Source organism: Lissotriton vulgaris, chromosome 1_2 (assembly GCF_964263255.1).
Source record: "Lissotriton vulgaris chromosome 1_2, aLisVul1.2, whole genome shotgun sequence".
NCBI classification, from domain to species: Eukaryota; Metazoa; Chordata; class Amphibia; order Caudata; family Salamandridae; genus Lissotriton; species Lissotriton vulgaris.
The window spans coordinates 265,037,109-265,061,681 of NC_141686.1; the positions used below are offsets into that span (position 1 = coordinate 265,037,109).

The 24,573-nt window shown below is 46.3% G+C and overlaps 1 protein-coding gene across 2 annotated transcripts in view; it reads right to left on the reverse strand.

Moving 5' to 3' along the window:
- IPO13 (importin 13) overlaps window positions 1-24,573 on the reverse strand; it is a 627,153-nt gene that overhangs the window by 166,338 nt on the left and 436,242 nt on the right. For both annotated transcript variants that reach the window (XR_015307559.1, XM_086953190.1), the window contains exons 8-10: window positions 14,740-14,921; window positions 13,240-13,266; window positions 8,438-8,572 (exon numbers count right to left, since the gene is read on the reverse strand). Coding sequence is in view for 1 of the 2 variants with exons in the window: in XM_086953190.1 (XP_086809316.1) it covers window positions 8,438-8,572; window positions 13,240-13,266; window positions 14,740-14,921 (344 nt within the window). In the remaining variant the exon portion in view is untranslated. The remainder of the gene's footprint in view (window positions 1-8,437; window positions 8,573-13,239; window positions 13,267-14,739; window positions 14,922-24,573) is intronic.

Here is a 24,573-nt window from a genome sequence, read left to right on the forward strand (position 1 = left end):
ATCCACTTTCTAGTCCTTTGTCTCTTTCGGTTGGTACTTGTGAATTGGAAGCACCCCTCATTTTGACGACAGGTTGTGGTGAGAATTTGTTGGGTTTGGATCTGTTGAAGAGGTTATATGCAACATTGCATTGTTCTCCTTCAGGTGTACAGCTTACGTTGGGTAAGAAAGTGATCTCTCCAATGTATATGTCTAAAGATCGGTTTCCTCCGGAATTGCGTTCTCTCACCGATACTCTTTGGGCTACTGGTCCTAATGATGTGGGCCTTTTGAAGATTCCACCTTTTGTTGTGACGCTTAAGGCAAATGTTAAATTGCCACGTATTCCCCAATATAGGATTTCTAGCGATGGGGAAAGGGCGCTTTTAGCGATCATCTATGATCTGATTGAGAAAAGTGTGATTGAAGAAACGAGAGGTAATGTGTGTAACAGTCCTGTTTTGCCTGTCCTGAAGCGTACTGACTCTTCTCAGCCGCCTGTGTATAGGTTTTGTGATCGACCTTTGAGAAGTGAACCAAATTGTTGTGCCACAGTTTCCGGTTGTTCCGGACATTACTGCTTTGCTGACTACGATTCCTGCTTCAGCTACCTGGTTTTCGGTGATTGATCTGAAGAATGCTTTCTTCAGTATCCCAATTGCCGAGGAGAGCAGAGATATTTTTGGCTTCTCTTTAGGAGGCCGAAGTTTCCGGTTTAAGCGCGCTCCTCAAGGTTATTGTGAAAGTCCCTCCATCTATAGTCAGGCTTTGAAAACACAGCTTGATACGATTGTTTTGCCTGAAGGTGCTACTCTTATTCAGTATGTAAACGATTTGTTAGTTGCTGCTGATGATGAGGAAACTTGTTAAAAAGCTACTCTTTCTTTGTTGCGACATTTGTCTGACCTTCATCATAAAGTGTCGCCTTCGAAGTTGCAGTATTGTCCACAAGAAGTGACCTACTTAGGTCATCTCTTATCGAAGGTTGACCCCAGAACGAATTCAAGCGATTGCGAAAATGAATGGCCAACTACACAGAGAGAAGTCCGTGCTTTCTTGGGTATTACTTCGTACTGTAGGCAATGGATTCCAAACTTTTTGTTGCTTGTGAAACCTTTGTTAGCACTTACTCTTAAGGATACTCCGAATCCTCTTCCTTGGTCTGACGAATGTCAGAAGAGTTTTTCTGAATTGCGTAATGCATTGTGTTCGGCTCCTGTGTTGGGTACTCTCGACTACAGTAAGCCTTTTACACTCTATGTTCACGAGAGAGAGGGATGTGCATTGTCAGTTATGACTCAGCAGTTTGGCGACAAACGGCGTCCATGCGCATATTTCTCGTCGACGTTAGATCCGGTAGCTAGAGCGTTGTCGAGTTGTCTGAGAGCTACAGTGGCAGCAGCTGTTTCTATTCGACAGTCTGCTGGTCTGGTTATGGATAATATGTTGATTGTGATGGTTGCACATGCAGTGGATACTTTATTAAATAGAACGAAAACACAGCACTTGACTAGTGCTCGATTGTCAGGTTATGAGTTGACAGTTTTGGCGAGTTATGTGCATACAAAGCGATGAAATATGTTGAATCCAGCTACGTTATTGCCGATTTCTGTAGAGACAGATGTTCAGGAACAGCATGATTGTTTTCTTAGGACAGAGGAAGAAACGAAGGGCAGAATTGACCTAAAAGATACTCCTCTTGCGAAGTCTGATGGTACCTTATGGGTCGATGGTTCATGCTTTAAGCTTCCGAATGGTGATACGACTGCAGCATATGCGGTTACGACTTTGCATACGATTGTTGAAGCTGCGCGTATTCCACAGAATTCAGCTCAAGCAGCAGAGTTGATTGCACTTACGAGAGCGTGTGTGTTGTCGAAAGGAAAGAGAGGGACTGTGTATACCGATAGCCAGTATGCTTTTGGTGTTGCTCATAGTTTTGGTCGCTTGTGGAAAGAACGTGGGTTCTTAACGTCGCATGGTACGAAGATTCAGCATGGTCAGTTGGTGAATGAACTTCTTGAGTCACTTACGTTACCGATGCAAGTTGCGATCATGAAATGCAGTGCACATAAGAAGATTACCGATGACGTTGGTCGCGGTAATGCGTTTGCAGATGAAGTTGCAAAAGAGACGGCGAAAGATGTGATGAGTCGAATGTATGTTGCGGGTCCAGCAAGATGGGTTCCGGATAGAGGAATGTGTGAAGGCACGATAGAGAGTGTGAAATCAATTCAGGCTAAAGCTACTGAGAAAGATTTGAGTGTATGCAGAGAGAGTATGGGAAAATTGGATTCGACTGATTGTTGGATTGAGGTGTCAGAACATCAGCGATGGTTATTACCTGATGCATATGTGCTTGCAGTGGTTACGATGGCGCATGGAATGGCTCACATTAGTGCGAATGGGATTTGTAAGTTGTTGGCTCCAGTATGGCAGAAGGCTGGAATTCCTAAGTGTGCGGAGAATGTGGTCAAGAATTGCATGGTTTGTCTGATGTATAATCCTGGCAAGGGAACTCCAACTCCAGCTGGTTATTCTGCGCCTCCCACGTACCCGTTCGAGGTGTTGCAATTGGATTTTATCCATATGGAGAGATGTAACAACTTAAAGTATGTCCTTGTAGTTGTTTGTGCCTTTTCGAGATGGGTAGAAGCATACCCCCTGAAAGATAGTACTGCCTTGTCCACTGCTAAAGTCCTACTCATGGAATTTTTCCCCAGATATGGATTGCCAAGGGTGGTGTGGAGTGATAATGGAAGTGAATTTGTGGGTCAAGTCATGAAGAGAGTGTGTAAAGGTTTATGCATAAGGCAGAAATTTCACTCTACAAATCACCCCCAATCAGCTGGTTTAGTCGAATGCTACAATGGCACATTGAAGCTGAAGTTAGCCAAGATTCAGGCGAGCTCTGGTCTCCAATGGCCCGCTGCCTTGCCATTGGCACTTTTGTCGACTAGAACGACAGTACATTCCCGAATAGGCCTTAGTCCGTATGAGATTGTGTTTTGTCGCCCGGCAAATGTATGAGGAGTGCCGAGGCCGACAAAGTTTAGCGAGATTGAATATCCTGTGCTGATCGACTACTTGTATGATTTGTCGGCTAAATTGCGTGTCTTACACCAACAGGTTCATGATACATTGCCACAAGCATCTGAAGACCCAGGACACGCCATTGATCCTGGCTCGTGGGTTTTGGTGCAAAACTTTCAGCGGACAAAGAACGATCAGCCCCGCTGGACTGGACCTTCCCGGGTCCTTTTGTCGATGCGTACCGCAGTGAGAGTTCACGGCAAGAAGAACTGGATCCACGGCGTACATTGTAAGAGGGTTTCTTTGCCTCTGCCGTACGACCAGTGGGTCCAGGAAGGTGTTGGTGATTCAGAGACTGAGACTGTGCCACGTTTTATTCCATTCAGTGATGCGCGTTTGGTTGGGACAAGCTCTGAGCGTGAAGACGACAATATTTTGCAAGAAGCTGTGTCTCCTTCTCTGAGACTAGACACTACTGAGCCTGAGTTGTTGTTCCGTGATCAGACATTGCCTGGTAAAGGCCGTTATAATTTACGACCAAGAGTCGATGGACAAATAAAATAATTTTCTTTTTGTTTTTGGAACTACGCTCTCTCATCCAAAAAGCTGTTTTGACCTATTTTTCTTTTTCGAACCGCCATCCGGGTTCAGCTGTAGGGTCGCGGTATAAAGTCTTGGAGTGCACAGCCAGTAGACACAAGGTCGACTGTTCTGGTTTGTTCTAGGGCGTTCCCTGGGACATTCAGACGTGCATCTGAGCAGAAGAGAATCAACTGCCGCGAACAGCACGGTTAGAGGATGGAGTTTTTTGAGATCGAGAGAGTTGTTGAAGAAATGAACTTTAAGAGAAAACTGTGTAAATTAATGAGTAGAAAATGTTTTTTGATAACGTGTCTTTTAATGCTACTTAGCATGACAATGTTTTTGGGGGGATATGTTATTTTCTCTTTCCAAGTAATGTTTGCACCCACCACACAACCTATGTCTTTTCCTATTATTTCTTCGCATTCTTTTCATCCTTTGTCTGAACATGAATCTATTAAAAGATCAGAGTTTGTTAATAATTCCTTTGTGCAACTTTTGCTTCAGCATCAGTTAGTAGCGAACACCACTATTTGTTGGGTGTGTGGGCTTATGCCTCATACTACGGATAAAGGTATCCCTTATTTGGTCCTGCCATTTAGCTAGAATGGATCTGTGTGGGCGTATAGGACCATGTTCATCTATGCCCATGAAGTTTATCCCCTGCGTTCCATGAAAGATAGTCCGAGTAATAGTGCTCTTGTGAAGGGAATAGTAGATAGGATTAGAGGAATTAATTCCTATGAGACTATTCCTGGAGATGAGACTCGAGCATATATTGGATGGAATGTGACTGGATATGGTGTTAGTCTGAGTGAAAAGCAGCGAGGGAAAAGGTCATCCCCGATTTGGATCGTACCCCATCGTGGTTGTTTTTGTCTGCAAGGTAATGGCAAGAATCCGAGAGCTCAGTTAGGGAAGAGTGTTTGCACTGAGACGTATGTTTTTGCGTCCCAGACTTCCCCACCATTTTTAGCAGCTAAGGGTACGTATTTTGTCTGCTATGATAGAGCATATACATGGTTGCCTTCTGATTTTTCGGGAACATGTTATGTTTCGTTTCTGTTGCCCCCTACGTATACTGCAGCCGCAGATTACCACAGATCGAGAATTGTTAGAGGTGTCTTCAGTAAGGAAGATACTACAGGACAAGAAGTGGGAGACTTTCTCAAGGGTTTCCTACCATTTTGGGGACCTATGGCTAATAGTAGGAACATACAGCAATTGACGAGAGTGGTTGAGTTCACCATAAATGAAACTGCTGGTGCCCTTAGTAATGTGACTGCTGAGCTTCAAGCGGATCGTCTTATGACGTTGCAGAATCGTGTTGCGTTAGATGTCATACTTGCAGATAGAGGAGGGGTATGTAAATTGATCCAATCGAGCTGCTGCATTTTCATTCCAGACAATGCTCCGACAGTGTACCAGGCCATTTCCAAGCTACATAAGATCTCCGAGTCTGTACATGTGGACGAAGGAGATTGGCCGTTGATGGGATGGTTTTGGGAATTGTTATCCACTTGGGGATGGAAGATTCTGATGATCATTGGGATGGTTCTAGCGATTCTTTTCCTGTTCTGTCTTTTTGTACAGTGTGCTCCTGCTATATGTGGCCTCTGTGTTACTACGTGTGCAAGGAGACCTGTCTCGAGAGAGCTACTAAGTAATAGGATCATGCTCCAGCAACAACTTGATGATCTGATGAATATAGACCTGGATTCAGATTGACGTGAGTTTAGGTTATTGCCTATGTAAGGGCAAAAAAAGGGTCTGAGGTTCCGTGAATTCCGATCCCGTATTATAAAGGTCATGGTTTCGTTACGAATTTGATAGTAGCGAACCGTAACTAGTGAGTGCGGCAAGTACGGGTGATTTCGCCATGCTAGACCGATGGATTCACTATGTATTTATGGATTCTGTTCTGAACCCTCGGGTTCCATTTTGTGTATGGCAGCCATTTTGTGGTTGCCCTCACATAGGCCGATGACTACGGCCGAACGAGTCTTTGGTACACGTACACTTTAGCTGACTCCTAGGTGACGTGAGCGAACTGACCCCGTTGCCTGAAGCTAACCTTGCTAAGCCAGTTCCTTATCCAGTAGTTGATCGAGATTAGGATCAAAGAACAGGACATTGTTGAGTTTATTACACACGCACACACCCTTTATCCTACTTCTCATCTGTTTCTATTCCTTCTTTTATGGTCTATTTATGATACGGGTTGTGGTCTTTTATTATGGGTTTGTCCGGCCTGTCCGAGCAAGAATGTTGGGCTTTCCCGTGTAATTGATGGTGGGCTGGACAACTGAAAGTGGGTTTGTGGATATGCGATACCTTTTGCAATGGTACTTGTGATTGGACAATTCGTAAATAATGGATGTTTGTCAGGAATGTGTTTTTGAGCATAAAAGACGATGTCTCGCAATACGAAAATTGAGCAGATTCTGATGAACCTACTTGTGTTGTACTTCGTAGGCTTCTGTTCCTGGTTGCAGCCAATACATTTGATCTTTGACGCCACCGAGAAGTATCCTGTGTCTCTGTATTCTAAGACAGGGGAACTCGAAGACATTGGGCGTGCCCCTGGCGCCGCTGGGTTCTAAAACCCGGTTATTCAGCCCCCGGCATTGATAAAATCCTTGGGGACTTCTACAAAGATCAGCCCAAGATTTGGACTGCATATTTCACTTTGGTGTTTAATGCCATTCTTCAGGGCTGCCCTATACCTGAAACGTGGCTGGGGGCGGAAATTGTGCCAGTATTTAAAAAGGGTTGTCCATTAATCCCTGCAAACTACCGCTCGATCAGCTTGATCGATGTAAGTCAAAAACTGTTTGCACGGATCATTCTTGATTGCCTCCAGACTTGGTCGGAGATACTGACCCCCTAATAAGCCGGATTTAGGGAAAAAACATCAACCGTTGACCAACTTTTAAGATTACAACGGGTACATTGCAAAACGGTTAAAGTAGAGGGTGGCAGCCTCTACTTAATCTTTGTTGACCTTAAGACGGCATTCGAGCTGGTACCCCGGGAACTTCTGTGTGATGTCTTGGCGGAGATGGGGATTCCAACCTACCTCCTTAATAACCTTAAAAGACTCCATTCTAACAACTTTGCGCAGGTCAGAAGTGGGAAAAGGGGTGCCCTGACTACTTGGTTTGTGGTTAATAGAGGAGTGAGGCAGGGATGTGTTTGGCACCCACCCTTTTTTGTCTCTTTGTCAATGCACTAATTGCCCACCTTAAAGGGGTTAAAGACATTGATGCACCCAAGTTACGTGGTGAGCAGGTAGTGACACTTATGTTTGCCGATGACACACTCCCGCTGTCTAAGTCCCTGATGGGAATACAACGTGCACTAGATAGTTTTGCCATTTTCTGTCAAAAGAGGGGATTGGAGATTAACATCTCAAACAAAGTACATGATCTGCAATCCACCAAAGATCAGCCGCTCCAACCCCTCTCTAAATGGCACTGCTCTGGATAGGGTCACTGTATTCAAGTATCTGGGTATTACTCTCAGTGACACTATGGAGTGGGGCCCTCAGATAGTAAAGGCCAAACTTCGGCTGGTGCAGTTGACAGGGGGTGTTCCAAAATTGCACCAGGAATTGACAACTAAACCTGTTGCTCCAGTCTTAGAGATTTATAAAGCACAAGCCCGGGGAGCAATCTTGTACGGGACAGAACTGTGGGGGCACTGCCGAACTGAAGATTTACTTAAAGTACCTCTCTCATCCCCCTAAGAATGGACCTAGATATCATACCCAAAGACGAGGTAATTGGTCTCCGCCCCTTAGCATACTGGCGTAGACTATGGGTAACTCCTGATCTGAGGTATTTTAAGGAAGAAGTCAAGGAACTTATGAGACTCCCTGGGACAGAAAAAATCCATTGGTTTGCTCACATAAGAAAGGAGAGTAAGAGGCTGGTCTTCCAGATCTCTGGAGTAACCCTGAGGCAGCATGTATGAAGGTGTCCCATGCTGACTTGGTTAGACTCCATCGTAACCAACAACTGAAGGATGTTGTCACCAACTCTGTGCTGGGATCCCTAACCCTAGACTTTTTAAGACATAACAATGAGTATAAACTTGAGCCCTTCTTGGATGAGATTATTCCTAGCCAAGCAAGGAAACTTTATGTCCAATTTAGGCATGGAACACTACCCCTCAGGGCCTTTTAGCATAAATGGACTGTTAATAAATCATTAGAATGTACAGCGTGCGGGGCAAAGGAGGAGTCTGTGCCCCATGTCCTTTTTTTCTGCCCATCTTATAAAAATCTCAGACTGCGATGGCTTACCCAATTGTGCAGAAATTTGGGGCTCAAGCAGTATCGCCAGGCACTAAGGATTCTAAAATGTAATACCTCCCAACAAGTTGTATTTTCAGTTTCTCGCTATTTATATGCCATGTGGCGGAAACGCTGGTCATTCATTAAGACCCAATTGTGAGGTCAATTACCTGCTTAGTCTTGTTGGTCGCATGATACCTATGCTCCGATTTTACCGTATTCTTAACTTGTACATATTTTTTATATATCTTTTTTAGCTCCTTTTTTATCTTTTTAGCCTGTGAGAAATGTAACTTGTGTATCTTTTTCAACTAATGGATCTATTCACATTTGTTATGATGCTTTTTAATGCGTGTATTATGTATTTTGCATATTTTATGGTTATGACCGAAATAAAGATTATTTGACTTGACTGGCTATCCCAATTACATGCAAATGGTCACTGTAAAAGACACCAAACTCAGTCACAATGACAAAAGGGGCAGTTCATTGGTCCTATTAAAAGACGAAAAATCCCACACACAAAGGCAAGTTTGGGAAACTCACTGTTTCATCCGCCAGCTTCTCCAGTTGCTGGATGTACGGTGTGATTAGAGAGTGCAGGTTTTTCAGGATCTCTTCAACCTGCAGAGCAGAGAGTAGGAATCCCAGCGCCTGCATCAGCCACATGCACTGACTGGTCTGAGAGGAGACAGAATAGTTATTGATGTAGCGGCCACTCCGGCCTACAGACTGGATCTTATCACAGATTAGGATCACTGGTGTCATCACTCACAACCATGAACGACGAACATCTCGTGCAGTTCTCTGGTCCCATCACCCACAACCTGAGCGACTTGATTGTGTGGTACAAACGGAGTCAACTGGTCACATCACCCACACCTGATCCTCTCATACAGACTGGGTCCTCTGGTCTCATCCTAAGCATTAAATACGAGCAACTCTGTGGAAGCCATTTTTATAATTATTCTCTAAGTTAGCAGGGCCGCCTGCTTTATGATACTAAATGACTACCAAAGGCCTGTAGAACTTGCATTGAAAAGACTTAAATACAACTATCTGCAGTTTCTGAAAGTAAGCTGCCATTGCAATACAAGGCTTGCTCATGAACCACATTCAAGCAGTACACAATGCTAGCTTAGCAACAGGCCCTTGACCATGCCATATTTAGAAGTGGCAAAGCATATGTGTCCCTGATTGGACTGAGGTTACACATAATTTTTGATCACATTTACCATTACTGGTACATTGCCTTAGTTTGGAAGTTCCAATTATCTCAAGCAAAGAACATGTGGCTAGCTACAGCCCCACCACTTCACACCATGCTGGCATCACGCTGTGTTGCCCTCTTCTGATTGGCCTAGTGTTCAGTGCTTGTTTAACCTGCCAAAGCTACTGATGAGCAGGAGACGCTGCTGTGCTTTATTTCTGAGAAAGTGTCTTAATCTTGTGCTTTTACTGGACATATATTGCTTAAATCATACCGCCCTTTCTCTGAGGTTTGCAAGAATAAAAGGTTTTGTGAGACTTCCCCTTATTGGACACTCGGCCTCTAGCGGTCTGTCCATGTGTTACAAGTAAATACATTTTCTCTCATCATATGTGCTGACAGAGTTTGTATTTCTTTTAGTAGGATTCTACAACTCAACCTAGCCCTACAACCTGGGCCAAATGGTCTGAACACCCACCTACACTATGAATGACCAGTGGTATCAGTCTATACGACAGGATTATCAACCCCAACCATGAGTAACACCATCCTGCAATGAGACTGTGTCCACTGGCCTAAACACCTACACCCTCCATGAGTGAGCTGAACCTGCCCTACAGACTGGGTGCAAGGGTATTATTACCTAAGCCCACCACAAACAAGCAGATCCTGCTCTATAGATTGGGCCCACTGGTTACATTACCCACACCCACCACAGACCAGCTGATCCTGCCCTTTAGACTGGGTGCACTGGTTACACCACCCACACCCACCACAAACCAGCTGATCCTGCCCTATAGTCTGGGTGCACTGGTCTCGTCACACAAAACCAATATGAGCGACTCAATCCTATCACATATAGAATCCGCTAGTCTCATTACCCACATCAGGTAAGAACGGCTAGATCCTATTGTACAGACTGGCCCCTCTGGTCTCATCATTTACATCCACTATGAAACTCGATTATACTGCCCAGACTCGGTCCACTGTTCTCATCATTCACACTAATGAGCAACTTGATCTTGCCCTACAGTCTGAGCCCACTGGTTCCATCACTCTCACCTCCGGCAAACAAGCCAAACCAGCACTACAGACTAGGTCTACTCGTCTCATCACCCACCTACAGTCTGAATGACTCCATCCTCTCGTATAGACTGGTCCCACATGAGTAACATCATCCTGCCACGAGACTGGATCTACTTCTCTTAACACCCACACAATCTATGCCATATTTAGAAGTGGCAAAGCATATGTGTCGTATCTGACGAGTGGCTCATCACACAAAACCACTAGGAGTCGATCTTGCGCTACAGACAGGGACCTCTGGTCTCATCACCCACCATACGTGACTCCTTCCTGCCTTAAAGACTGACACCACTGGTCTCATCACCCACCATGAGCGAGTCGATCCTGCTCTACAGACAGATCCCACTGGTCTTATCACCCATTTCATCTCGATCCTGCCCTACAAACAGAGCACTCTGGTCTCATAACCAACCACGAGCGAGTCGATTCGGCTCTAAAGACTGGGCCCTCTGGTCTCATAACCCACCATGTGTGACCCCATCCTGCCTTACAGACTGAGCCCTCTGGTCTCATAACCCACCACAAGTGAGTCGATACAGCGCTACAGACTGGGCCCTCTGGTCTCATCACCCACCATGAGAAAATCATTCGTGCTCTACAGACTGAGGAGTCTGGTCTCATCACCTGCATGCACTATGAATAAGACCATTCTGCTCTACCGACTGGGTCCTCTGACCTCTTCACCCACAATCTCTATGAGCAACTCATTTCTATAGTACAGACCGGGCCCTCTGGTCTCATCGCTCACACCAGAAGCGTGCGGCTGGTTTGCAATGTTACCAGCAGAGCACTTTTCACTACTACCCACCTTTGGAGGAGACACAACTCTAATCATGACCCACAGCACTTGCTGTTGCTTTGGGACTGAACTGCGGAACTGCTGTACTACTGCACTTGAATCTTAACCTGAAGCATTCACTGATGCTCCAGCAGCCACATCTCACTGAGCTCTCCCAATGCATCTCAAGCCTAACTTGCTTTAGTACTCACTTTTAATTCATTAGCCATACGATAACCAAGACAGCATTGGGGTGCCCTGGATGGATGAGTTTTCCTGCCGGAGATAGCAGAATAGCTGTGCTATTTTTGCAGTAGCTGTGAATGATGCATGTTAGAAAGGAGATGCTGTGATAGAGCTGCGCTAGCTTCAGGGTGTTTTGACAGAGGTGCTCAGGAAGGGCTGCTGTGCTGCAGAGTGTGAAGCAGCTCAGGAGTGCACTGCATTGGACCAGCTGTACTGGCCTCTGTAGAAGTGTCATGCAGTCCATGGTAGTGGTACTGAAAGAGCTGTATGTGGCTCTCTGCTGCAGATAGGGTGAGTGTTACAGGGTGTATCTATGTGTTTTGAAGAGCTCTGACTAGCTTTGTTCTCTGCTTCTCCTGTTCGCACCAGACCTTCTAAAGTACTTCAAGCATGGCTGGCTTCAGTCTGTGCTATCACCATACAAAGATACTGCCCGGGCCTTCTAAAGTGCATCAATCCAGCTGGCACCAGTGCCTGTCATCTCATCACTAGGACACAATGTGACCAGGATACCCCCTTCATCAGCAACTCTGAGGTTTCAAATCTGGACCTCTTTGTGCACGGCCGTCCGTCCTGACCAGCTGGCGGGTTCTTCAGGCACTGGGCCCTTGCACAAGTGATTGTGAGCAAGACTCCAATACTGGCCAGTTTCTGTGACTGCCCTTCAGTGTGGCCCATAGGTTACCTGAGATTGTCAGAGGCATGGAGGAGTTTGCACCTGGACACAGGCTGCTGTTTAGATACAAATGGATCATCACATGACCAAAGGTTTAGTCTCCTCCTCAAGGTTCATTGCTATGAACTCCCTATACCTGAATCCTCCAGCACAACCCTAGTCAGACATATAGTAAACAGACTCCAGGGAATAGCCGCAACAAGGTTTATGACACAGCTCAATGAAACATAGGCCCTGTTCCTCAGAGACATGCTTGCATCAGGATAGTCAGGGCATATATTTTTATGAGCATAATGACCCAAGTCTTTGCCACTCTTGGGGTATTGTACAACTGTCGTCTTCATTCATTCAATCTGTGTGGCTCCTAGGAACAACCAATGTCAATTTATAGCATTTTTTACATGATTCATTTTTATTTTCCTGCTGACTGGTGATGACACGTTTCTCACATGGCATTATTATGGTATCTTTAACACAAAGGGTCTCTGGTAAAATATCCAGAGAACCTGGGGGGTTTTAAGAGGAAAAAATGGAGTATATCCTCCTTACAATTATTTTATCACAACAAAATACTCCAAAAATTACTAGGCCTGAGAACGGTTTCTAGGTAGTATAACACACGAGGAATTTAGGCCTTGTGTGTGGTAGTGGGGGCTGAATGACTGATCACTAGTGGTATGTTGGACTTGCTAGTCATGTCCACTTGTATGGAGGAAAAACACTAGTTCGTTTTAGTTACCCTCACACACCCTAGTAGTGTCATGCTTCATCATTGGGTCACCCCGACTCCTAAAAGTCGAGGTGCACTAGGGTCATAGGACCATTCAAATCCAAATAAGACCCACTTTTAAATATATTTTTTAACGACCCAACCAGACCCACGAATAAAGGGAAACCAGGGGTCTGATTGAGGTATTTTATCTTATAACCCCCATCCTTCATCTCTCAAAGAGCTACCCAACACTGTGGTTGAGCCCACCTCGACTTTATTTTGTTGTGATAAAATTATTATGGTATCGCCAAAACATAAGAAAGGAATGTCAAGCGAGGCAATCAACTTACTAATTTAATGAAGGGGCCTCACAGAGGGAAGAGGGAAGCTGTGCAAACTTAATAGAAAAATAAAATCGGTATTTTGAAGTTACACTTACATCACTTCCCCAAGTTTAAATTTAAGACAATCTCATCCTGAAAAGAGCACCACATAAAAACAACATCACACAAGCCTTTAGGTCACAGTGTATGGGCAGAAGATGCCAAGCACAACGACTGACACTTCAGTAGTTAGAACCTGTGAACTAACAACACTCAGAGTATAGGCAATTAACATGTTTCATGCTGGTTCCTGTTACCTTGTGGATCTGCTTCATCAGGACTTCCTGTGGATGGAAAGAAAGAAAAGCCACAGTCAGTGCAGACCCAACTACATACCAGATGAAGACTGAAGAAGGTTACTCTGATCCAGCAAAAGAGAGAGAACTATCACCTGATAGACCACATACACCTTAGACACCACAGATCACTTCTATAAGGCCTCTCTATTCTCACCCCAGGAGCCGCCACATTGGAAAGAGCATCAGGAGTTAAGATGGGCTGGAGATGGATTGTAATATGACAATTTAAGTTGCCGATGAGAACCAATTGGTTCAAGCCTATGCTCTGATCTTGAAAACATGATACTTTCATTGATCAGAATACAGAAAACAGGGTGGGAGGGAGGGAGGGACTGGGCAAGAATACAGAAAACCAGGTGGGAGGGAGCGGTGGGGCAAGCATACAGAAAACAGGGTGGGAGGGGTGGGTGGGACAAGCATACAGAGAACGAGGGTTTGGGGCAAGCATACAGAGAACGAGGGTGGGAGGAAGGGGTGGGTGAGTGAGTGGGGCAAGCATACAGTGACGAGGGTGGGAGGGACTGGGCAAGCATACAGAAAACAGGGGGAGGGGCAATCATACAGAAAATCGAGGGTCGCAAGCACATGGACAATGGAGGATGGGCTGGGTCAAATACAAGGACAACGGTGGGTGGCTGGGGAAGCACAAGGATAATGGAGAGTGGGGAGAAAAGGTTGAGTAAAGCACTTGTTTAGTGAAGGGTGGGCAAAAGGGGTTGGGGGAAGCACATGAAAAACAACGCAAGGGCGAGAGGGGCTGGGGAAGAACATAGACATCAGAGGATTGGAAGGAGAGGCTGGGGAAGCACACAGACAACGGAGGCTGGATGGGAGGGGCTAGGAAAAGCACTTAGAGCGTTATGGAGATGTACATGGGGAAGGGAGAAGTACATGAGGGAGATATAAGTGGAGTGGAGTGGAGAAGTGTGGCTCAATGGTTAGAGCGGGAGACCCTAATGCAAGAGGTCTGGCCCGGGACCTTGGGCTCAATTTCCTCAGACCTGATAATTCTCGCCTGAGTGCCTATTCTAATCATGGGTCCCACTCTGCAACTCTGGGTAATAGCTTGCTTAATCTCCACAACGGCCCCAACAGCGCTGGGATGCCTGGCTTCACCTTGGGGGTGCCCAGGAGTGGAAATTTCACAGGGGAAAAAAAGCCAGGAAGGGTTCCTAAGTGGTATACGGACAGCGCTGGGACACTTCCGTTGGAGGTAGCTGTGCGCTCTACAAATGCCAGCATTTACATTTACATTTATAAAACGTAAATCCATTTAACAAAGATTCCTCGCCTTTGTCAGATGTAAAAACCCTCATGGTCACAAATCACAAGCCGTGTTCATGCTTAAAACCAGCACAAACCACTATAGGAGATTAGGATAGCTTCCAGGTGTTCTAAACTGAACAGTTAGACAGGCAGCTGTTTCATGACTATCTGCTTCCACTGAAATACTCTTACCTGAGAAACGGCCACAATGTTGGCAGCGTAGGGTGGCAGATCGTACTTGCACTCCCGGCAGATCTTCTTCAGTGTGGAAACGCTTGAGATGGAGAGTTCAGGGTTGCCAAGGGCATGCAGCACCAGGGGTAAAACATTGTTGATCATCACTGGATGGTCTGCAAGCCACTCGGCTAGAGCTCCTAAACAAGTAAGCGAAAATTCAAAATTAAAAAGTTTTTGGGTCACTGATTAATAACACTGAATTAAGGGATAGAGGTGGCCTGAAAAGGGCACCAAAGGGGAATCTGAGTTTGGAAAGAAATGCTTACACATTACACAGTAAGATGGGGCAAGGCCTTAAAGGATAAACACTGAGAAGTCAAATGGATTGAAGGAAAGACATCAAACATTGAGGGTTTGGGGAATACTGCAGAATCAGAGAAGGCACATTTAGGCGCAAACTTCATGAGAGACAAAGTTCAGGGAAAGAGAAGAAACACTGAGATGCCAGGAGAGTCCAGGGAAGGATACACATTGAGGTGCCATGGGATGACTGGGAGGGACAAGCAACTTCAGTAAGCCAAGCGCATGAGGGACTGGAAGGAGATTTCACAGTTAAGAGACAAAGAGGCTCCGGGAAGAGCACTGAGGATTTAGACAGCATATGGGATGGAGAAGTCAGCAAGGTTCAGGGAAGGGTAACACTCATTAGGAAGTGAGAGTCAGTCGGGAGTATATGACAGACTAAGCTAAAAGGAATGTGTTCTAGGGTGACCACCACACACTGAGGACACAGCCATGGACAGGATGGAGTCATCCAAAGAGACAGAAGGGATGAAATCGCTTAGGTACAAACAATGATGGGTCAGGCGGCTCAGAGGGGAGTCCATACCATATCGAGGAGTCACATGGCAAAGGAGACTGAAGAACATCACACACTGAGTCAGGGCTTGAGGGAAGCACCTGGAACGTGGCAGAGACAAGGAGGGCATAGCATACCGGAGAGTCAAAAGAGGTAAGTGACTGATGAGTATACAACACGCAGCTTTACTGTGTAGGAGGATATCAGATAATTGGGGAGAAGTAGGAAGAGATCACGCAGGATCTGTCTATCAAGCGGCAACCAACATTCAGTATACTCATTAATATGTACCAATTGTTTGGGTAGAATGCCTCGCTATCACTTTAGGATGCTCTGTCCCACAAAATGGGTTAAGACCTAGAGATGGTGGAGCCTTCCGTGCAAGGCAGGAAGGAAATCAGATTCATAATTGAAGTCATGTTCCTTAAATATCTCCTGTCAAGATGCAGGATCCAAAACTACTTTCAAATTAAAATAAACCTAATTGGAAATGGAATGGACACCAAAAAGCGAAGGGCCTAACTAGCTCTAAGAATTTCCATTTTTTGAGAAACAGGATAAAGAAAAAACAGTGTAATGAACGAACAACTGCAAAAGTCGTAAGAGCGGTAAAAAGGCAAAGCGCACTGTAAGGAAGCTAGCAACTTCACTTTCCCATAATGAACCAAAGGGTAACTCGAAGTTTAGTTTGTTTTGCTAGCTAATTGGGCTCATTTCCCTTCAATGCTTTACCATGTTTTGGGGGCAATAGTAAAGCATTAAGGTCTAGAAACTAAAGGACAATTCCCTCAAACAAAAACTAAGATTACGAAAGGGGAAGAGGATGTGGCCTAACGGCTAGAGCGGTCGACTTCGAAGCTGAGGAACCCGGTTTGAGTCTTGGCAGGGACGCTCAACATCCTGTTATTCTGGGCAAATCACAATCTCCTGGTGCCTAACAATATGAATATGTCTGTCTGTAACATAACTGGTGCTCATGTAAAGCACTCTGCTACCTTCAGGTCGAGTTCGTGCAATATAAAACTAAAAATAAATAACTTTTCCTTCTCGATCAAGAAGTCTTTAATGATAATCAAACAAACAGAAGCCCAAACAACCCCCGACTCTCAAAGACCTGTGGTGATAAGAATATCTAAGGAATGCTAAAGGCATATGAGGTTAAAAACAAGCTACATATGTTGCACTGATAGGCCTGAGTCACTTGGGTATCAAACCTGTTGTCACAGGCCAAACAATAGGTTTTTGTTGAACATATGGGCCTAGTGTCCCTAACCTCTCAAATGGAGATGTTTCGTAAAATATAAACAAAAATGTATAGTTAATAACAGCATACACCGGACTCTCACTGACACCGTGGACTAAAATCACAGTCAATGGGAAGACTCATTTCTACAAATGGAGCAAGAAGTTCCATGAGCTTAAAGAACACCAACCAATTTAGAGAAAACAACATTCTTTTCTCAGGGCAGAAGGTCCCATACTTCAGGGAAACTCTTAGTAAGGCCCTCTAAGAAGTCCCTGAAGTCACAGAAAAATTGAAAAAGAGTGCCCGAAACGAAGAGCAATGTGATTGATGTGAACTATTTATAAGACTTGGTCAAAAGGAAACAATATGGTAATATAATTTATTCTTAACATTTTGCCTCTTTCAAAACATCAACAGAGTTTAGACAAGTGTAGGTATTTAGAAGCCACACTGCTAGCCTCAACAATTATATCTCGTTGCTAAGTATTCTCCCTTGCTGCAAGACCAGAAGATCTGGTATAACATGGCCACCTCATGTTTGGGTTGAAGGACTGGGAAATATTATTGTTGAAGTCATCCAGTTCTGGATGAACAAGAGGAGCGCTCAAACGCATCTTTGATCACCTCATCAAAAGGGGTTCAACTTGACTGAACATCTTCTACTGTCTGTAGTTGCAATCAGATCTATTGGTGAAGAGCTCTACTGCAAGAAAATGATGCTTGTGATTTTATTGTTTGTGATCTGCTGAGATGGTTCTACTCAAGACATCTGCAGGTCCAGGTATTATCCTATGCGGGTGACACCCAGATCATCATTTCCATCTTGGATGACTGGGAAGAAGGTTGCGGATAGGTTTAGGAATTGTATGTGGGGAATTGACGGGCGGATAAGGGGGAGAAAACCAAGATAGTGGTGTTTGGAGTGGAAAGTTCAAATTGGACTGATCGCTGGTGGCCAGACACTTATGAAACCTCACTTATTCCAGGAGCGATGGCCAAAAACCAGGGTGTTACGTTTGATAACATCTTAACTTTTGACATCCAGGTTATTAAAATGGTTAGCGCTCGTTATTGGATGATCAGAATTTTGTAGAAAATAATGCCTTTTCTTCTGGAAGAACTTTGGGTTTCAGTATTCTTGGACTGCACCTCCCGTCTAGACTACTGGAATGCCCTGTATATGCCCTGTATTTAAACATCAACCAACTTTCATTAAATAAGCTTCAAATCATCCAAAATGCAGCTGCACGCCGTGTTTTGGGAGTACCCAAACACTTCAGGGAATGATTGAGACATCTTCACTGTGTCCCTATAAGGAAATGTGTATTCCTTAAAGCACTCTGCTGAACACATAAAGCACTCCATTCTTAGGGATCAAGCTATCTTAGGACCACTCTGAATTGGTACATTCCTAAGAGACCTGCCATGAAGTAGCAGTCCCACAATGTAAGAAAGCTAGGGGGTAGAGGGAGGGGGGAGGGGGGGAGAGAGGCGTGGAACGTGCTTTTACAGTGGGGACCACCAGGTTATGGAATTCGCTTCCTGAACAGATCAATGTGCCTGAACACTCACCTATTGTTCCGCAACTTGAAATGTGGCTTTTTATGGATTAGACTTTTTAGTTAGGGAGCGTGACTTTGAGTGTGCTTATTAGGGGTCGCCCTCGGTATTTCTGTTACTCCTCTGCTCTTAACGCTTTGATGCCTTTTGGTCTAATGTGCTCTAGAAATTTCATCTATAAAGTAATTAAATAAATAAATAAATAAAACCGTGAACACCTTAGAAACAAAACTGCTGCTATCAAGAGCTGTTGCATGATGAACTTTCTTTTAGACGCCCTTCAGTGTTGTACCTCCTTGTTTGTTTAAGTAGTGCATATGGACGACCATTGAATCTGACACTGTGGAAGCGTGGTCGAGTTTCAGGGCTACATGGGCTCCCTTCATTCCAGTACAGTGAAGCAGTTGGTTCCTTCCTTGGGAAATCATGTGCTTTGGAGGCTCTCCCTTCCGCAAATGCAAAATAGCTCAGTCAGTTAACAAATGGGTAAAATTAGCACATAATATTTATAATACATTCAATAGCAGTGTGAACCGCTATATATAAAGCAAGTTGCTGTTATCCGTCACTATCATTTCTACTACGGTGTCAATTCTAGGTCTGGACCGGAGGCTCAGATTATGCCTTCTTTCTTCGCTTTATTTTCCCAGCAGCCATTTTCAACAACAAGAACTACTTTTCCCATGAACAGCAGGGAAATAGAAAAGTTCAGAACAGAAGTCATTCTGCGCTGTCGACACTCCAGTCTCAAGTTGGTCCTTCCACTCTGTTCATTCTTCCTCTTTCTTCGCTGCTCAGCAGCAAGTTAAGTCGTTTTTACTGTTTCTTCTGGTGTGGGGGGGAGGGGAGGGGATTTGTTTCTACTGTTGGCATATTTTTAAGGCACCTCTTTCAACCCCATACCAGACTGCCGGGAGGTCCACCTGCTGCTTGGGGGTGCTGTGCGCTCTCTATGGGCAGCCCAAGTCAGGCCCTAGTAACAGAGTGCTGACAAGCCCTATCCTGTGGGGAGTCCAGCCTTGTCCCCAGCCACCCGAGTGACACCCTAAATGGGACTGTAGCCCCCATTTCTTCTCTTACACCCCACTGGGGTCTGTACATTTGTTCTCCGACACCCTCTGGGTTTGCAAAGGTGCCTAGTGCGTGGGACACTGGTCTCGGATGGCACGAGCCCACTAATCAGTGCAGGGCAGGAGTGTCCCAGGGCTCTGCTACTAAATTGTGTACCTCTGGCCCATCCACATTTGCCTGGGCTCCCTCTCAGCCAAAATCTGCCACGCTCTGTGTGCCCTAATCCGGTGTCCGTCAGCACTGAAGGAACTGCCTGCACCAAGTGGGTTTCCCACGTTTGGTTACTTACATAGTTATGCAGTCAGAGCAGGAGCTATTCCAGGCAGAGGACTCCTTGTCCTTTCTTCCTAGGGACGACGACCTCTACCAGACATTGGATAGCCCCATATACAGTGCACTAAACCAAGCCATGGAGCAATTGGAACAGCGCCTCTCTGCAAAGATAGCGCTGGAGTGAGCTAAATGGGCCAATCCCATGCAAGCTCCCCCACAAACTTCCACAGGCACCTCAGGAGGACGGCCCCCCGTCCTCAAAGAAACAGTGTACACCTGGAATGGACAAAGATGCTTTATCTTGCCTAAAACAGGCTTTTCTAGAGCCGTATCCCTCACAGTTGTTCCAGCGGCCCCCATAGATAGTTCCCCGACCCCCCATGCACTGCCACCACGGAACTCCAGCACATGGGGGATTCACCTAGGGACACAGATGACGATGCAGGCCCCTCTATGCCATGGCTTCCCACCCTTCTGCCCCAGAGGGTGTTTCGGACATGCTCGACCTGGATGACATCGTCCACCATCGCAGACTGGATTCCAGGAGACAAGGTGACCAAGTATGTTGCGAGCCATCTACGTAAGCCCATGGAAAAAGACACTTGCAATCACCTTTGGGCGGAATGTCTTTATTCAGGTTTAGAGGTTAAAGTTGCCCTTACCCCAGACACCCAAAGATGGCAATGTTCCTGGCCAAATTCATGAAGGACTCTAAGAAGGGTATTAACAGGTCCTGGCGTTCCTGTCAGGACAAGCTCCTAGACGCTGTGAGCCCGCTAACCAAGGTCCTTGACATGGCTGAGGAGGCCAAGGCCTCAGTTTCGTCGATTTTCTCAGAGGATATATCAGGGTGGGCGCAGCGTGCCATTGTGTTCCTAGGGAACGGAAATTGTGCGCTCTCTACAGAGAGGCGTTGTTCCCTTCTCATAAAAGTGGACCAAAGTTGGGAGACCTGGCCTCCTCGGAGGCTGGAGCGGTGGCCCAGGGAGGTTTGTTTGGGGACCAGTTCATTAAGGAACTTAGCAAGTTCGTGGAGACTTTCACTTCTCTGGACAAAACCCAGTCAACATTTGCCAGGTCTTTACCCCTTGGGTAAAGAATGGTCCAGGGGCCATTCGTGGCAGGGCCTGCTCGGCCAGCCAGTTCTCCTGCTCTGGGCATGGGCAATACCAAGACAGCGCACGCTATAATATGTTCTACCCATCCCCGAGGACAGAAGTTCCACGGCCGCGGAGGATACGGAGGTCAATCTAACAACTCTGGGGTGAGTGTGCTGCCTATGGCATGCATCCGTGTGGGGGGTTGTTTGGCTCTCTTCCTCCCTGCTTTGGTCTCACTCACGAGCGATGCTTGGGTACTACAGATGGTGCAGGGCTTCCAGATGGAGTTCCATGGCCGTCTGCATCAGGTGACCCATCCCGCCCTATTTCTTTTTCCAAGCGAGACGCAGATTTGATACGCGAAGAGGTCTCCACCCTTATCCAAAAAGGATTGATTTGCTGCGCAGAAGAGGACCTCAGTGTGTTTGGAAGCAATATTTTCTGATCGACAAAGCCAGTCAGAGACCAGTGATCAATTTGAAGGATTTCAACGAGTGGGTGGTATATTGTCCTTCAAAATGGAGTATCCACCTCCTCAGGGATGTGCTGAGGCCGCTCGACTAGATGGCCCGCCTCGACCTGAAGGACACATACCTCACGATCACAATCTTTCCTCCTATCTTTCCTCCTCACTGCCGTTTTCTACAGTTCAGGTGGGATGGTCAGGTCTTCGAGTTCAGCACTCTGCCTTTTGGGCTATCCTCTGCGCCGTGGTGTCTCACAAAGGTCCTCAGGCTGGGGGTGGAGTTCCTAAGGCTGCAGGGCATTTGGTGGATCATGTACTTAGATGTCATTCTTTTCCTGTCCAAGTGTCTCAAGAGGCTGGCCCCATCACTTGCAGACGGCGGTCAACTTACTGAAAGGCTTAGGCTTCGTCATAAACGAGAAGACATCCCTCCTTACCCCGGTCCGATGCGCAACCTTTTTGAGGTTCACAATAGATTCCGTCTCCTCTACCCTGAGCCTCCCAGTTCAGAAAATTGCGAAGATCAGGCACAATCTGCGCCGAACCTTGGCTAAGTCACACACATCATTGTGCCAGCTTGCTCGCCTGGTGGGCCTTCTCACCTCCTCAATTCAGGCCATCTTTCCCGTCCCATTGCACTATTGTGCGATGCAGCGCATCAAGGTGCACCACCTCAGGAGGGGACTGACTTGTTCGCAATCCGTCCCGCGTACGGCAGAAGTGAAGGAGGCGATGGCCTGGTGGCTTGCACACATTGAGGCGTGGAACGGAGAGCAATCTTCGGTTCTGCTCCGGATGTCATGATTGAGTCCAATGCCAGCCGTTCCGGCTGGGGTGTCAGATGCAGAGAGTTTTCCACAGGTGGAGCCTGGTCCGCACATGAACAATTGTTGTGCATAAACTGTCTGGAGCTTCTGGCAGGGTCGTTAGCAGTGCAGTGCTGGATGAAAGACAGGGTGCAATTGTGTGTCCTTCTCAAGATGGACAATATTTCTGCCATCATGTACATCAACCATCTGGGCAGCACCAGATCCTTTGCACTGGCAAACCCAGGCAAGGAGTTTTGGAACTTCTGCCTGGAGAACCAGGTATCGGTCATGGTAGAATACCTCCCAGGTCCTCGTAAACGAGGTGGCAGACTGGCAATCTCGCCACCTTCTGGACTCAGTGTTTGGAAACTAGAACCGCAGGTGTTCTCTCAATTAGCGGAGAAGTGGTGCCTCTTTCAGTCGACCTATTTGTATTGCGTCTGGATCAATATTTGGTGAGATTTTTCAGTTGGAGGGCAGAGGCTACAGATGCGTTCTTCCAGTACTGGTGACAGAAGCAGAGCTACACATTTCCCTCTCTCGATCACGCGGGTGTCCACCCATGTACGCCGCAAACAGGCAGGGATTGTGTTGAATACCCCTCTGTGGACACCTTAAGTGGGGTTTCCAGTTCTTCTGGAACTTTCCTGGGACTCCCCAATCTGACTCCTCCACTTTCCTCACATCCTGCTGAATCCATAGCTCAATCCTCAACGCCTGGTACTGGAAGGAACGCTGCGGACGCTTGCCTTGGTAGATCTCAGGCGTCGCTGATTGTTCCCAGGGCTTTCGGGCCATGCAGAGTCTTTCCTATCCAAAGCATGGGCGGACAGCACTACCAAGTGGTACCGAGCCACCTGTAACAGATGGCGTCATTGATGTGTTCAATGGGGTGTCAATCCCGTGGGGGCCGATGTAGTCCCCATCCTCAATTTCCGTGGCGGGCCTCACGGAGGAAGGGTTGGTTTACCGCTCTATCAACAAATTCCATTTGGTGATTTCAGCGGGCCATACCCCCATTCGCGGATGGGGGAACACCCATTTCTCTGTAGGCTACTTAGTGGGATATGCCTGTCACTCCCGCCGGAACCACAGTATTCTGCAGTGTGGGATGTGAAACTGGTGTTGAATCTTTTTCCATCTTGTCAACCGAACAAGTTTTTGTCACGCAAGGAGATTTCGGCTAAGATGGAGACACTGGTATGCCTGGTGTCTTGCAGGCGCTTGTCGGATGTTCTCCCAGATGGGGCTTCATTTACGGTAAGTAGAAGAACCAAGGGTAACACCAGGGTTATCTCATACACGGCATTCCGAGACTACCCCAAACTGTGTGTGGTGCAGGGCCTCCGAGCATATGAGGAACTGACTGCAGAGACAAGCCCTCCAGGCGAAAGACAACTGCTCATTGCATTACGAAAACCGTACAGGGCATTTTCGTCCCCGACCGTAGCCAGATGGATGCGTCGGGTGATGCAGGAGGCGGGGATTGATATAAAGAAGTTTGGTGCACACTTGGCAAGAGGGGTGAGGGCCTCAAAGTCGTTTTCTCTCAGATCGCGTTTGGAAGACCTGATGCGCGCTGCCAACTAGTCCTCAGATTCTACCTTTATGTGGCTCAAACAAGCTTTGAACTGGCATAATCTGAGCCTCCTGTCCAGACATAGAATGAAAATGTTCCCAGCTGTCGTACAGGTAAGTTTCAATTCTATTAAGGACACGGAGGCGAGGATTATCCCACCCAGCGACCACTGAAGACGTGAACCCTCCCCGTTCTGGTGTAAGTAATTTGTTTATTAGGTCAATTGAGATGTATGTCCATGCTTCTCTAGTGTCTACAGTTATGCTTGCTGTCATGTTGTTCTGATGGGTAGTTTGTTCTGGACTTATTTTCTGATGCTGCCTGTTTTGCAGAAAATAGTGGGTCTAAACAGGATGCGTGAAGTTCAGACAGAGTGGAAGGACAAACTTGGGACTGGATTGTGGACAGCGTAGAAGGACTTGTGTTCTGAACTTTTCTATTTCCCTGCTGTTCATGGGAAAAGTAGTTCTTGTTGAAAATGGCTGGTGTGAAAATAAAGCGAAGAAAGAAGGCATAATCCTTGCTCCGGGTCCTTAATAGAATTGAAACTTACCTGTACTACAGCTAGGCAAATTTTCATTCTTGGTGAACGGGAATCGCTATGACTATATTTTTCTGTTGTCTGCACATTGGCTCCACTGTTCCTGCAGACACTCGTGTTTTTTTTGATGCAGGTTTTGAGGCTCCGCTCCTAGTCCGACCAGAGTCTGCTGCTCCAAATGCATTGCTCATGTGACGACTGACATGCAATGGTGTGGATTACAAAAGGGGAGGCTGCAGATCCTCAAATTGGTGGCTATGCGCCCTCAAAGGAAGGGGTAGGCACCAGTCAGAAAAGTCTGGAGCAGACCAGCGATTGAAAACAGCATTCACAGAAGGCTACCGT